This window comes from Eucyclogobius newberryi, unplaced genomic scaffold, assembly GCF_026437365.1.
Source record: "Eucyclogobius newberryi isolate DKJ021-1_F unplaced genomic scaffold, fEucNew1.0.hap1 SCAF_17, whole genome shotgun sequence".
In the NCBI taxonomy this organism is placed as follows: domain Eukaryota; kingdom Metazoa; phylum Chordata; class Actinopteri; order Gobiiformes; family Gobiidae; genus Eucyclogobius; species Eucyclogobius newberryi.
Genome location: NW_027315801.1, coordinates 10,052,249 through 10,065,689, shown reverse-complemented (window position 1 = coordinate 10,065,689; position 13,441 = coordinate 10,052,249). Strand labels below are relative to the sequence as shown.

The window sequence follows — 13,441 nt, the reverse complement described above, 5'->3', positions numbered from 1 at the left end:
TGGGCGTGAAGCACAAGCACAGGGTGAATGCATGGCCTGTTCTGCAAACTTCTGCGCCTGCATGTCCAGAACAGTCACGCTGGACTTTGTTTGGACCCGGTACTCACCAGCTTCATGTTCTGTGTCCTGGTCAAAGCCGCATGTTCTCTGCTACTGGTGCACACTTCGGGTTGATGTATCCTTTCCTTTTCCTCCAGTAAAGCGGTGGGCTCTCCTGAGATCGCAGGGTCTGGGTTGATGGATGTGTCTTTGAACCGCAGTCCGGGCGATCTCAGCGCGCGAGTCCCATATGAACGGAACCGAAATCTGCAAACGGGACAGGACGCAGTGCAGGTTTACAATGTAGACACAACCTTAGAGTTTGATCTGCAACTACACCTGCAGCAAAGACTTGACTTAAACTTCGGGAGTGCAGAGGGAGGGAGGGAAAAGTGTTAAAAGAGGAACCACCCCTTATTCACAGCTCCTGTGTGAACTACCTGCATCAGCAGCATCTGCTGTCTCGAACAGACAGTACCAAGGCGTGACAACCGCGTTTAACACGTGAACTGATGAGAATTTTGGTGTGAACACAATTTAAAAAATACACACGAACAGTAATGTAGGCTTATATTACCAATGTGCAACGTATAAGGTCATATGAAACATGCAATTGTAGTAAAATTATTTATATCGTGTTATCTGGATTAAAGACGAGGAAAAAGTCTATCACGGAGGATTGCTCTTTATTTAACACATGTAAAATGTATGTACACAGATGTACGTACACATGGGGTTTTTCTTTTAGCGCAGCCTGTCGCTTTAATTCGGAAGGATTGTGGGTAATGTAGTTTAAAGAGGGTTAGGGATACTTGGCTTTACTCGACCCGGCTCGGCGCTTCACTGGGCCCCACTCATTTCCATTACAAATTGTGGTGCTAGAACTGAGGAAACAGTGTAAATGATTTGTGCCTCAAAATGTTGCTTTGCTCAACAAACACTGAAACACATGACAACCAGGACAAGTGATTAAAACAAAAGATTATTATTGTTGGAATAGGGGAGAAAAGTCCTCAAAATGTGTTATAGAACAGGAAGCTGAAACCCGTGATATTCTTCCTTCTTCTTTGGTGTTTTATGGCAGTTGATATTAGACTTTATTCTCTAGACGTTATTATTTTCTTCTTCTTCTTCTTCTTCTTCTTCTTCTTCTTCTTCTTCTTCTTCTTCTTCTTCTTCTTCTTCTTCTTCTTCTTCTTCTTCTTCTTCTTCTTCTTCTTCTTCTTCTTCTTCTTCTTCTTCTTCTTCTTCTTCTTCTTCTTCTTCTTCCCCCAAACCCCTCCCCCCTCAGTAGTGTTAAACTACTACTCCCATAATCCTTTGCGCTTTCTTCTGGCCGTACCAAACAACAATGGCGTCTCACGACAACATGAGTGTCGCAGAAGCCGGAGATCAAGAAGAGAAGAAACCACAAACTGTGTCGTTTGGCTTTTCTAAATCTGTCAGCAAGTTTAAACCACTGACTGGGGATTTTTCTTCAAAGAAAGATGAGAGAGATTTTCTGACGGGAATAGATCGGAATGAATTACGAAGGTAGCATTTGTGATGCTAATGCTAACAATCATCCTATTTTGTGACAGTGTCAAATCTAAATGAGATTGATGGCGCTCACTATTTATTCTCTCAAATATGCCAGAATGAATGTTGTTGCCGTTTGTTTTCGTTCATAGTTCCGCTAACTCTAGCTTTTTTCTGTTGTTGACAGCACGAAGCCACAGGATAAACCCAAAGAACTGATCATTCCTTTGATCCAGAAGAACCACTGGCACAGACCGACCAATGCGGGCCAAAGTGATGCAAAGGTCAAGAAAGTAGAAGAAGCGAGCCAGGAAAACGACTCCGTGGTGTCTCAAGCTGTGAAAGAGCTAATTGAAGGTGAGTAATTGTCCCGAGGCATCGTGCGGTTCGATACACGATTGCTCATCCTATTGTCTCATATAGATTCCCGGAGGCAGCTGGACCAATGGCAAAATGGTACAGACGCTGAGAGAAATGTGAACCTAAGTATTCCCCTGCTGTTGCAAAACAAAACACCTGAGGGATTTGAAGATGGAGATCGTGTCAATGTGGATTTGAGGCCTGAATCGGTGAGTATGAAAGACATTTGTTAGATTATTTTTCAAAGTTTTGTAATGGATCACAAATTAGCCCAGCTTCACAGCATACGAGGCTGGAAGAAAGGTCTTTGATACACACTGAAAACGTCCAATGATGCAGTAGTATATAGTAATTGTAACTTTTGGACTGTACATCAAGATTTGTAACCACTTTGGTATTGTCTTACTTTTTTGAAAATTATATGGAATCTCTTGAGCGTCCTATATGTGTTGTGTTTAAATAGTTGGCAACAGAAGGGGTTCAGGGATTACAAAAAAAACAGTGAGAAATTAAAATTTGAGTGTGTGGAAATGCTGACTGTCGGCTACATTAGATTGTTCGCAGCTCTATGTTCATGCACTATGGTCTGGTAGTGCACTATATAGCCTGGGTATCAGACAGGCATCAACTCTGTCCCTAGAAACCTGAAGGCAACCAATCTGATGTGTTTTCCAAACAGTTTTGAATCCCTCATCACTGTCATCTCATATCAGCACTTGGCATAACTGGCAGAAGAGTCAGGGGAATCTTCAGCTTAGTTGAGTGATGCAGGAGCAGCCCTGAGCTTTTCTGTGGAAAAAGACAAGGGCCAAACCCTCAGAGCCTAAAGCTGTAAAGCTGAGTAAGACCAAAGTCACAGCTGTCTTCTGACTGTGCGTTTGTGCTGTGTTTTGTAGCTGGTTATATAACAATCTCATTTAGCCTCTCAAAATGTCCTGGTTAGTGTATTAGCAGCATCACATATGACGGCTTAAGCATTAGATAAATACTTACATTTATACATCTGAATCTCACCTGTGTTAATCTGGGAAAAAAATGTTTTAGTCCACAGAGGCAGACTATGACAATGTCCCTGTTGAAGCTTATGGAATGGCAATGCTGAAGGGAATGGGCTGGAAAAAAGGCGAGGGGATTGGACGCACATTCAAACAGTGAGTAGATGCTCATTGTAATACATTTTTACTGTCAATTTATTATATAATTTTTATGCTGCAAATGCATTTATAATTATCAGAAGTTAAGATATATATAATTTGAGAAATTGCTTCTTAATTTATTGTTTCGTGTGGCTTTCTTACTTTTCGCCCCTCTTCAGAGATATAAAGCCAGTTGAGCACGAGCTCCGACCAAAGGGTCTTGGCCTTGGAGCCGATCGATCGGCGATCAAAGACCTGGAGCCCAGCAAACGTAAGCGACCTCCAAAACCAGGCGATGAGCGGGAAAAAGAGGAGGAGCTAGTGATGGGGGCTGGAGGCTTTGTGCAGGTGCAGTCAGGAGCACACAAAGAGCTCTATGGAAAGGTACAGTTCCTCCAGCATTTGCTCCCTGGGTAACTATGGGCATCCATGGATCTATTAAAATATCTGGATAGGGTATTGCTTGCTTAAACCTGTCGTGAGTTGGACTATTGGCCAATCCACTGAAACTGCAGTGAAAAAATCCTCCTCACTCCAGAAAGCATTTGTTTTCAGTTTTCAGCAGTTTTCTTTCATTTTCAAACAGCTTTTTATTCTTTAGCTTCGGCTTTTGAGTCACGCGCTCGTGTAGGAGAAGAGCACTACTGCGCCTGTTCAGTAGACAGTGAATTACACGATCTAGCTAACCGCTAAAGGCTAAACGGATGAGACCAAAGAGCGCTCCTATTGGCTTAAAATTGTGGCCATGTGGGCAACAAGCACCCTAAAAACTTTACTGTAGGGGTGGGGAATATTGACATTAGATTGGATTATCTCAATTACAATTATTGATATTTTTGCAATCCATCCTATATGAGTCTATAAGTGCCTTGATTGAGGACTGAACTGAAAGAACTGTAAAAGTGAAAAAATATCACTTTGAGCTAAACGTTTGATTTCAATGCCTAGTGCTATCATACAGACCATATTTGTTTTGAAATGTAAATAAATTACAAAATCTTACTATATAAATCTAATTATTTTGTCCTTTTTACACTGATTAACAGATTGAAGGCATTGATGCAGATAATGCTCGAGTCTTGGTGAAGCTGGCAATAGGTGGCAAGACTGTAACCATTAGCCAGTATACTGTTAAACTGGTCGAGCGCAAAGAATATGAGAAATACAGCAAAGATCTCAGTAAGTACAATCTTTGTGGTACGCTTTCTTGTTTAAAAATATGTTCTATAATTTTTTTTAAACACATTTAAAATTCACATCTTAATCCATTTCACAAACCCGTTATTCCACTGATTAGGTCGCATCGGTAAAGCCCACAAGGAAAAGGAGCGAGAGAAGGAGAAGGAGAAGGACAAAGAGAAGCAAAAACATGCAGATGAGGTCAAACACAAATCTTCAGGAAAAGAAGACCGGAAGAGGAAACATCGGGACTCCAGTCAAGACAGAGACAAGTAATTATCTTTGTTAGTTTGTACTCTCTGTGGAAAAGCCATAGTTTAAGGTATATACTAGATCTGTAATTTTAATGTTTGTCTTACAGGGAAAAGCCATCAGTTAAGGAGCCCAAACGACCCCCAGCTCCACCTTCCTGGCTGCAGAGAGACTTAAAAGTTCGCTTCATAGATAAAACATTTAAAGGTGGAAAGTACTACAATTCAAAGGTAATAGTTTTACCTCAGAAGCATCCGGCATATTTTGCATGTAGTAAGAACTGAATAAAATGAATATGGACTGACTCCTTCCAGATGCGTATAGAGGACGTTTTGACACCAAGCACCTGCGTATGCCGAAGCGAAGAGGGAAAATTGGTAGATGGTAATTGTTATATATTTTATTTAATTTGAAAATGTGTAATCTAACAAAAAGTGACAACACAGCCATTTGCCAAAACTAATGCTGATTATTCCTTTTGAAGATATGTTTACGTAGAAGGTTAGCAGTTTCAATGTTAATGTGTATTTTGTTACTAAAGATTTCATAATTTTCATTTTGCAGATATAAAACAGAGCATGCTGGAAACCATTATTCCAAAGGGGGAATACGATGCCATAATGGTGGTATTGGGTGAACATAAAGGACAGGTATGCCCAAGATATTTAATGACAGCACAAAATTATTCCTAAAGGTTTTGGAATACATTGAAACTTCTCAATTCATTCCATAGATTGGGCGTATTCTGCAACGGGACAAGAACAAGTGCAAAGCGATGGTACAACTTGATCGTTATGAGGAGAAAGTGTTCACGTTGGACTATGACATAATATGCCACTACATCGGAGCCACAGACCAATGAATCAACGTTGTTTCTACTATTTTATCAGTGTTGTCAACCTTTCTCCCTCTTGGTGTAGACCCTAGTGTTTTATAAAATAATGTATTGCATTTTGTAATAAATATCATGTTATCTGTAAATATTTTACTATAGAGAGAAATGGTAATGAATTTTACTGTTGTCAGTTTATTAAAATGCTAACAAACATGCATTTTTTATAAAAAAACATTTATGTCTGCTCATAGGTATGACAAATACAGTAGTTTGTTACCATTTGCATTAAAGAACAAAATGAATGTAAAATAACAAAGGTATTTTCTAGTTTAACTTGGACATCACTCTTTGGGGATTTGGTTGGCAGCGTTGGCTCTTAGCACAGCTCCAGGGCTGGGATACGGTCGCTGCTGAAACAATGGACCTGCTGCCGTCGTATCTGCGCCAGTCTTTGCCTCATTACGCTTTGGTAGTCCAGTCGACCATGAACCCCTAAAAGAAAAATAAACCTTTAAGAAAAATATCCTCCAGTGTTCAGAGTGTATTTAAATGGGTTTGACTAGACCTTGGAGCATCTGAATAAGCACTAGGATCCATTGGGTCCATCTCATCATCCTTTTTTCCTAAGTGGATAAACAAAGTTAATATGAAATACACCAATTTTAATCATCAAAACGGTGAATGTCAAATATATTGCATAAACATGTTTAATTCCTCCAAACAGCAACCGTAGCACTGTCACAAAATAATTTTGTGCAATAGAAAAAAATACACCAATATATCGATACATACAGCAGTCAACAATATTGATACTGTATCACTGTATATTGATATTTTGATATTCTAGCACACCCTCAATGATGTAGGGAACGTTGTTTGATCAACCTTTTAATCCTGATACCAAACTAAATTAAGCAGTTCTCAAGCAAACTTTACTTTGCAAACATTCTCCTGATCAATTTAGAATAGATCCAGTTGTACTGCATATTCTGGTGGACAGTACACCACCTGCTTGGTTCCATGGAAATGTTATTGCTTTGCCTAGAAAGGTCCAGAGTATGGCATTAAACATATCTCCATGGAAACAAGCAGGTAGCACCATGAAGCAAAGTTGCAGGTCAGATCTGTGGAGGGTGACCCAACTCACAGCAAGAATACATGTTTTTAAAGATATTTTTTGGCAATAATACCACCTGTGATGTAAACAAATGCTAGATAGACATGTTTACTGCCAATGGAAAATTCAGGCAAAGCAATAACCTCTCCATGAAAACAAGATGGCGGACGTTTCACCAGAGAAGTGATGCAGTGCACCTTTACAATTCAAAATAATTAATTTGTCCCCACAATGTTGGAAATACTAGGGCTGAGATAACATGCTATTGTTACAATGAATGTATATTGTGTACTGAACGTGTCTCAATAAATACATTTGAAAAAACTAAAGTTGTTGTTGTAGTAGTAGTAATAGTAATAGTAATAGTAGTAGTAGTAATAGTAATAGTAGTAATAGTAATAGTAGTAATAGTAATAGTAGTAATAGTAGTAATAGTAATAGTAATAGTAGTAATAGTAGTAGTAATAGTAATAGTAGTAATAGTAGTAGTAATAGTAATAGTAGTAATAGTAGTAGTAATAGTAATAGTAGTAATAGTAATAGTAATAGTAGTAGTAATAGTAATAGTAGTAGTAATAGTAGTAGTAATAGTAATAGTAGTAGTAATAGTAATAGTAGTAGTAATAGTAATAGTAGTAGTAGTAGTAATAGTAGTAGTAATAGTAGTAGTAGTAGTAGTAATAGTAGTAGTAATAGTAGTAGTAATAGTAGTAGTAATAGTAGTAGTAATAGTAGTAGTAATAATAGTAGTAGTAGTAATAGTAGTAATAGTAGTAGTAGTAATAATAGTAGTAGTAATAGTAGTAATAGTAGTAGTAGTAATAATAGTAGTAGTAATAATAGTAGTAGTAATAATAGTAATAGTAGTAGTAGTAGTAATAGTAGTAGTAGTAATAGTAGTAGTAGTAATAGTAGTAGTAGTAGTAGTAGTAGTAGTAGTAGTAGTAGTAGTAGTAGTAGTAATAGTAGTAGTAATAGTAGTAGTAATAGTAGTAGTAGTAATAGTAGTAGTAGTAGTAGTAATAGTAGTAATAGTAGTAATAGTAGTAGTAGTAGTAGTAGTAATAGTAGTAGTAATAGTAGTAGTAATAGTAGTAGTAATAGTAGTAGTAGTAGTAGTAGTAGTAGTAGTAGTAATAGTAGTAGTAGTAGTAGTAGTAATAGTAGTAGTAATAGTAGTAGTAATAGTAGTAGTAGTAGTAGTAATAGTAGTAGTAGTAATAGTAGTAGTAGTAGTAGTAGTAGTAGTAGTAGTAGTAGTAGTAGTAGTAGTAGTATTACCGCCAGACTTCTATTTTACAGATATTCTATTATGTCATAGTGTTTGGCAGATCAAGTACTTTGATGTTCAGGCACTCTCCTGTTCTGTCAGAATTCATGTTACTATAACTTAAAGCAGTAGAGCGCAGCATAGTCTCCATACCCATATCACAAACAACAACAACTATTCTAGTCACAAAGACATATCATGACCTCATGGGCTTTGTGACGCCAAAGCAATGGAAGGAGTTCTTTTACGGACTACGACAGTCTGAGGACTACGAAAAGTCTGAGGAATAAAGTCTGGCGGTAATGCAACAATTGGATGCCAACCGCCATAAAACAACAACAACAACAACAAAACCATGTGACAATATATTACATAATGATATATTGTTCCAGCCTTAGGAAATACACATTCTTTTTACACCAAGGTTTAATAAATATCACTTGGAATACATATATTGTCATGCATTCAAACACGAATGGACAGAATAGTGAAAGGAGCTGCCTTACCTCTTTTGCCTTTGCTGTAGGGGACAACATCTTCACGTCTGTGCCTCCTACGGTCTCTGTCCCGGTCCCTCTCTCTGTCCCGCTCTTTGTCCCTTTCTCTGTCCCTGTCCCTGTCTCGGTCCCGTTCTCGCTCTTTCTCTGATCTCTCAATCTTCTCCGCTTTATCTTCTACAACCTCTGAAATATTGCAAACAAGTATCAATAAGCGATTTGCTGAAATTGCACTACTTTCGCCTGTGTTTAACAAGATACCATTACACATGCTTACCCTTTGCCTTCTTCGCCGGTTTAGTTACGACCGAAGTGGGGTCGTTTGGAGATAGCCAGGCAACCAATTCAGTCTCTACATTCCAGTAATATGGCAGACCACTGTGGCATAACAAAGACAGATATAAAATGTGTCATTTTAATCCTCTCCAATTTCACTTTTAGTTGTAAAAAAAAAAAAAAAACTTACCAGATAGGATCAAACACTTTGTACCAGTTTGGCGGTAAATTTTCTACTCTGGTGGCCTCATAATCTACATTGTTGTCATCATAATCTTCCGCAATAATTTCTTCATCTGCCCCTGGGTAAAGGAGAGTGTTGAGCAAGTAAGAGTAATAAACAGTGGTGGAAGTACTTAACACATTTAAAACGGTTACTTAAGAACATTACTTTCACTTTTGTAATTTGCTACGTTCCACAACTGGTAATAGATAAATAATATTCATGAGAAACACGAGTAAATGAAACAATCTACCTTGTTCTGAAGGTTTAACAATTCCCCTTTTGGCCAGGCGGGCCAGTAGAGCAGGAGGTAAAGGCATCCTGTCACTCAACACTGCTGCAACTACTGTGGAAGATTGAAGAAATTATACTATTAGTGCTGTTATTAATAAAGGTTTACGGTTAACTTGCGATGTTGTGTAGAACTTTTCGGTGCAATTCTTGTAAACACATAATTTAACATCGGGTTTCTAGGCTTTGCAACTGCTTTTCTTTTGGAAGCTGTGTTAATTCAATGGTGTTATTAGCATCGTTGTTACTAGCATGCCACACACAAATACTCGATTAAATCAAACCCTTAAAATCAAAACGACAACTTTCCACAAAACGGAAAAAAGGGCAAAACTATCCATATAACATCTCGAAAGAAATCATTTTTGTTTTACTTTTTAAACCGATTTTGACCTTTTTTGTTGCTGCCAATGCTCTGAACGATGCGACTCCGGGTTACCCGCGCACAGTGATGACGTGACTTCCTGACGCGGATAAAACAAACATGGAGGAGTATGCTCGTGAACCTTGGTAAGATTAGTTTTTAATACTTTTGTCTGGTTTTAGGAACAATGCTTCTTCTCTTTGACTTTAGAACGTATCTTTTAGAAATTGTACTTTTGCAAAAATATGTTCATTTAACGCCTGCTTTTGTTTTGTTTTATTCTAATTATAACACCCTTAAATCGATCTAACCATTGTCAATAGACGGATTTAATAGTTCTTGTTATTGTATAGAATCCTGTCGCAAGAACAAATTTTAAAGGGCGATAAATTGCTACAGAAAATATCACAATAAATGAATGAATATTGATTAAACTACTTTATGTCACTGACAGTCAATCAGAATCAGAAATGGTTATTGTGATTGTCAATGAACAAAATATAGGAACTTGCTTTGGTGATTCGGTGCAACATTGAACAATAATAATAATAATAATAATAATAATAAAAGATATATACAATCAAATAGGGCATGCATTGAAGTTAAAGAGGCAGGTGTTTAGAAGTGTTCATGAGTCCAACAGAAGAGGGAAAGAACTGTTCTTGTGGTGAGAGGTTCTGGTCCGGAAAGACCGTAGCCTCCTGCCTGAGGGGAGCAGCTCAAATAGTCCGTGTCCAGGGTGAGAAGGGTCGGCTGTGATCCGACCTGCTCGTCCTAGAGCCCTGGAGACATACAGGTCCTTCAGAGATGGAAGTCTGCAGCCGATCACCTTCTCAGCTGAGCACACAATACGCTGTAGTCTCTGTTTGTCCCTGGCTGTGGCTCCAGCGTACAACACAGTGATGGAGGAAGTTAGGATGGACTCAATGATGGCCGTGTAGAACTGCACCATCATCTGCGCTGGCAGCTTGGCTTTCCTCAGCTGCCGCAGGAAGTACATCCTCTGCTGGGCCTTCTTGATGAGGGAGCTGATGGTGGGCTCCCACTTGAGGTCCTGGGTGATGGTGGAAGCGGAGGAAGCGGAGGGAGTCCACAGGGGTGATGGCCACCTCTCTCCTGTAGACAGACTCATCCCCGTCCGAGATGAGCCCGATGAGGGTGGTGTTGTCCACAAACTTGATCAGTTTTAGGGAGTCATGGCTGGAGGTGCAGCAGTTAACCTAAAGCAGTATTTTTCCACTCAATATGTTTAAACGAACAATATGATAAAAAAAACAAAATAGCAGAATGACTCTCTTGTCAAAGAGAGAACAAAATAATTAAGAAATACGTTCCTGTTAGAGCAAAGAAAATATACGGTATAAACAATAAATATTTAGCCCCAAAAAATATTATTCCAGCTATTACTTATTGAACATACTTCAAGTATTTATCATGTATGTTACACATGACACATTTTACAGTCCGTGGAGGCTAGTGGACGACTGCGGAGGGGCTTTTACCATGGGAGCCATTGGAGGAGGAGTGTTTCAGTCCATCAAGGGTTTCCGTAATGCTCCTGCGGTAAGTGATAACTACTTTTTTTATTTACATTTTACTTTGTACTCTTAATTTCTTCTAAATGTTTTCATTTTACAGGGTATTGGACATAGATTGAAGAGCAGTGCAAAGGCTGTCCGTAACAGAGCTCCACAGATTGGAGGTAAGTGATCCAACTCCTCAGTATTTTTTGTCACAGGCAGAACTCTTACAGCTCCTTGATTTGTGATTCAGGCAGTTTTGCAGTTTGGGGTGGTCTGTTCTCAACCATTGACTGTGGTCTGGTTCGCCTAAGAGGAAAAGAGGATCCCTGGAACTCAATTACAAGTGGTGCTCTAACAGGGGCGATCCTGGCAGCACGCAGTAAGTGAGGATATAGTCATCTAAAATCTAGTAATGACATACATTTTATTACCGGTACTACATAGTGTATTTTAAAAAGCTTAACCTTTCTTTAGGTGGACCTCTAACCATGTTGGGCTCTGCAATGATGGGAGGGATCTTGCTTGCTCTTATTGAGGGATGCGGGATACTTTTAACCAGATATACAGCGCAGCAATTTCAAAACCGTAAGTTTGCTGCTATTTTAAAACTGTGGATCGCACATATACCTGCTATGTGAGTTTGAGTCCAGCTCTCGACAATGTGCTGCATGTCATTCCCAATCTCATTCCCATTTCATGCTGCACTGTCCAAATAATAAAATCTTACAGGCCCCCAAAAAAGGAAAAAAAACAAATGCCCAAAAATAGCATCACAATTCACTGAGCCAGAGCCAGCGCCTTAGGCATAACTAAAATTGCTTCTTTTGAAAGTCCACATTTGACTCTCATTGCTGGAATCCACCAGACACTCAGATTCTGAGGACCAATAGGAGTGAGAAGGGAAAAGTTTCTCTGTGAGTCTAGTGCTGAATCCTGATGGCACAATATCACCAAATAACATTGTCAATGTCACAGGGATGAGATCATACAGTTCTTTTCACCGTAACACCAGGAATTACATCAAATGTCAGTTCATCCTGGAGAGACTCAGACAAACACAGAAAGGACCGTTTAGCAAGCTTTATTACAAAAGTTATTTGGCGCTCAGACCCCGGCGGAAGACATAGCGATTATGGGCACTCCATAATCTAATTGTATTAGATGTCTCCCCTCAGGGCCTGGAGACTGGTGGTGGTTGATATGGTGAGAAGGTAGAGAGGATGATTAGGATGAGAGGGATGCAGAGGAGGAGGAGGGGAGGTGGTGGGTCGCAGTATGGTCTGAAGCAGCCGAGCCAACTGCATGAGGGTTTAAATGGGACCGGCTGTGCGCTGATTGGGAGCAGAAGAGGTGCGCCGTGCCACGGGGACGAGTGACTTGGGTGCGTTGATAGAGGCTGGGGAGATGTGCACTGGCATGGCGGTCGACGCAGATAGAGTTAGGTCTTCCAGGTGAACTTATGCGGGCTTCATTTTTGCATACTGTATCTAAAAGTAGACAATAAAAGGACCATAGGACATCTTTCCTGCAAATGTTTTTTCTCACATACATCAAGTACTTAAAACAACTTTTAACATCTGCCACAGATATTAATTGTGAGAATTATGATTTTAATGATTTTAATGTAATTGCAAATCAAACCGAAATGTTATTTTATTCTTTCTACAGCAATGCCATTTGCAGAGGATCCTAGTCAGTTTGCCCCAAAAGACAGAGGCCCATAACAAGATGCAACATTTATCAACAGCGTGAGTAACTCTGTCAGGACTGTCAGGCCACTGACTGCATAACAGTGTGCCAACTCGCTGCATTAGGTCTTTAGAACTCAGGAAGAAAGTTCTTTTCAGTATTGAAGTATATACAGTACAGACCAAAAGTTTGGACACACCTTCTCATTCAAAGAGTTTTTTTATTGTCATGACTATGAAAAATGTAGATTCACACTGAAGGCTTCAAAACTATGAATTAACACATGTGGAATTATATACATAAAAGTGTGAAACAACTGAAAATATGTCTTACATTCTAGGTTCTTCAAAGTAGCCCCCTTTAGCTTTGATTACTGCTTCACACACTCTTTGCATTCTCTTGATGAGCTTCAAGAGGTCGTCACCTGAAATGGTCTTCCAACAGTCTTGAAGGAGTTCCAGAGATGTTTAGCACTGTTTGGCCCTTTTGCCATCACCCTGCGGTGTGTGTCCAAATCTTTGGTCTGTACTGTACATGTTGCTTTACACTTGTTTGTTTTTCTGAGGGAATGTGTTCAATATTTACATATTTTAATTTATACTGGAGAATTGAATAGCCAAAGTTTCTATGCTGATAAATCATTTTGCTGTTAATTTAACATTTTAATTGCTGATGTAGGTTCGCTTAATGATTTGTTTTGTATTATATTAATTTATCAACCAAGCACTTTGAAAATGTCCCCCTCTTTTGCGGTGGCAACTACCACATTGGCATTATCATTGGCAGTGTGCTCAATTTGAGTCATAATCAGTATAGAGTTGTGATATTAGTGTGTATCTGTCTTATTTTATTTTGTGTGATGTTTGATGGTT

The 13,441-nt window shown here is 39.1% G+C and overlaps 4 protein-coding genes across 5 annotated transcripts in view; 2 read left to right on the top strand and 2 right to left on the bottom strand.

The window, feature by feature from the left end:
• The window catches only part of magixb (MAGI family member, X-linked b), a 60,162-nt gene extending 59,992 nt beyond the window's left edge, over positions 1–170 (bottom strand). The window contains exon 1 of the mRNA XM_072449032.1: positions 108–170. The gene's annotated coding sequence lies outside the window, so the exon portion shown is untranslated. The remainder of the gene's footprint in view (positions 1–107) is intronic.
• A 1,195-nt stretch (positions 171–1,365) lies between these two features.
• gpkow (G patch domain and KOW motifs) lies at positions 1,366–5,435 on the top strand. The gene is made up of 11 exons (XM_072449012.1): positions 1,366–1,572; positions 1,745–1,914; positions 1,981–2,126; positions 2,962–3,068; positions 3,233–3,437; positions 4,100–4,232; positions 4,351–4,504; positions 4,594–4,714; positions 4,799–4,868; positions 5,049–5,134; positions 5,218–5,435. The coding sequence occupies exons 1-11, from the start codon at positions 1,391–1,393 to the stop codon at positions 5,344–5,346; spliced, it is 1,503 nt and encodes a 500-aa protein (XP_072305113.1). The 5' UTR covers positions 1,366–1,390; the 3' UTR covers positions 5,347–5,435.
• pqbp1 (polyglutamine binding protein 1) lies at positions 4,982–9,449 on the bottom strand. Of its 2 annotated transcripts, none has more exons than XM_072449013.1 (7): positions 9,387–9,449; positions 8,956–9,048; positions 8,670–8,781; positions 8,481–8,581; positions 8,213–8,389; positions 5,885–5,942; positions 4,982–5,811 (listed from the first exon to the last, which is right to left on the bottom strand). In XM_072449013.1, the coding sequence occupies exons 2-7, from the start codon at positions 9,020–9,022 to the stop codon at positions 5,661–5,663; spliced, it is 666 nt and encodes a 221-aa protein (XP_072305114.1). In that variant the 5' UTR covers positions 9,023–9,048; positions 9,387–9,449; the 3' UTR covers positions 4,982–5,660. The 2 variants fall into 2 exon arrangements, with proteins under 2 accessions (XP_072305114.1, XP_072305115.1); XM_072449014.1 differs by having other exon boundaries at positions 9,368–9,446.
• timm17b (translocase of inner mitochondrial membrane 17 homolog B (yeast)) lies at positions 9,426–12,743 on the top strand. The gene is made up of 6 exons (XM_072449015.1): positions 9,426–9,503; positions 10,821–10,920; positions 10,996–11,059; positions 11,131–11,259; positions 11,355–11,465; positions 12,549–12,743. Exons 1-6 carry the CDS (start codon positions 9,478–9,480, stop codon positions 12,602–12,604), a joined length of 486 nt encoding a protein of 161 aa, XP_072305116.1. The 5' UTR covers positions 9,426–9,477; the 3' UTR covers positions 12,605–12,743.
• The last annotated feature ends 698 nt before the right edge of the window (positions 12,744–13,441 follow it).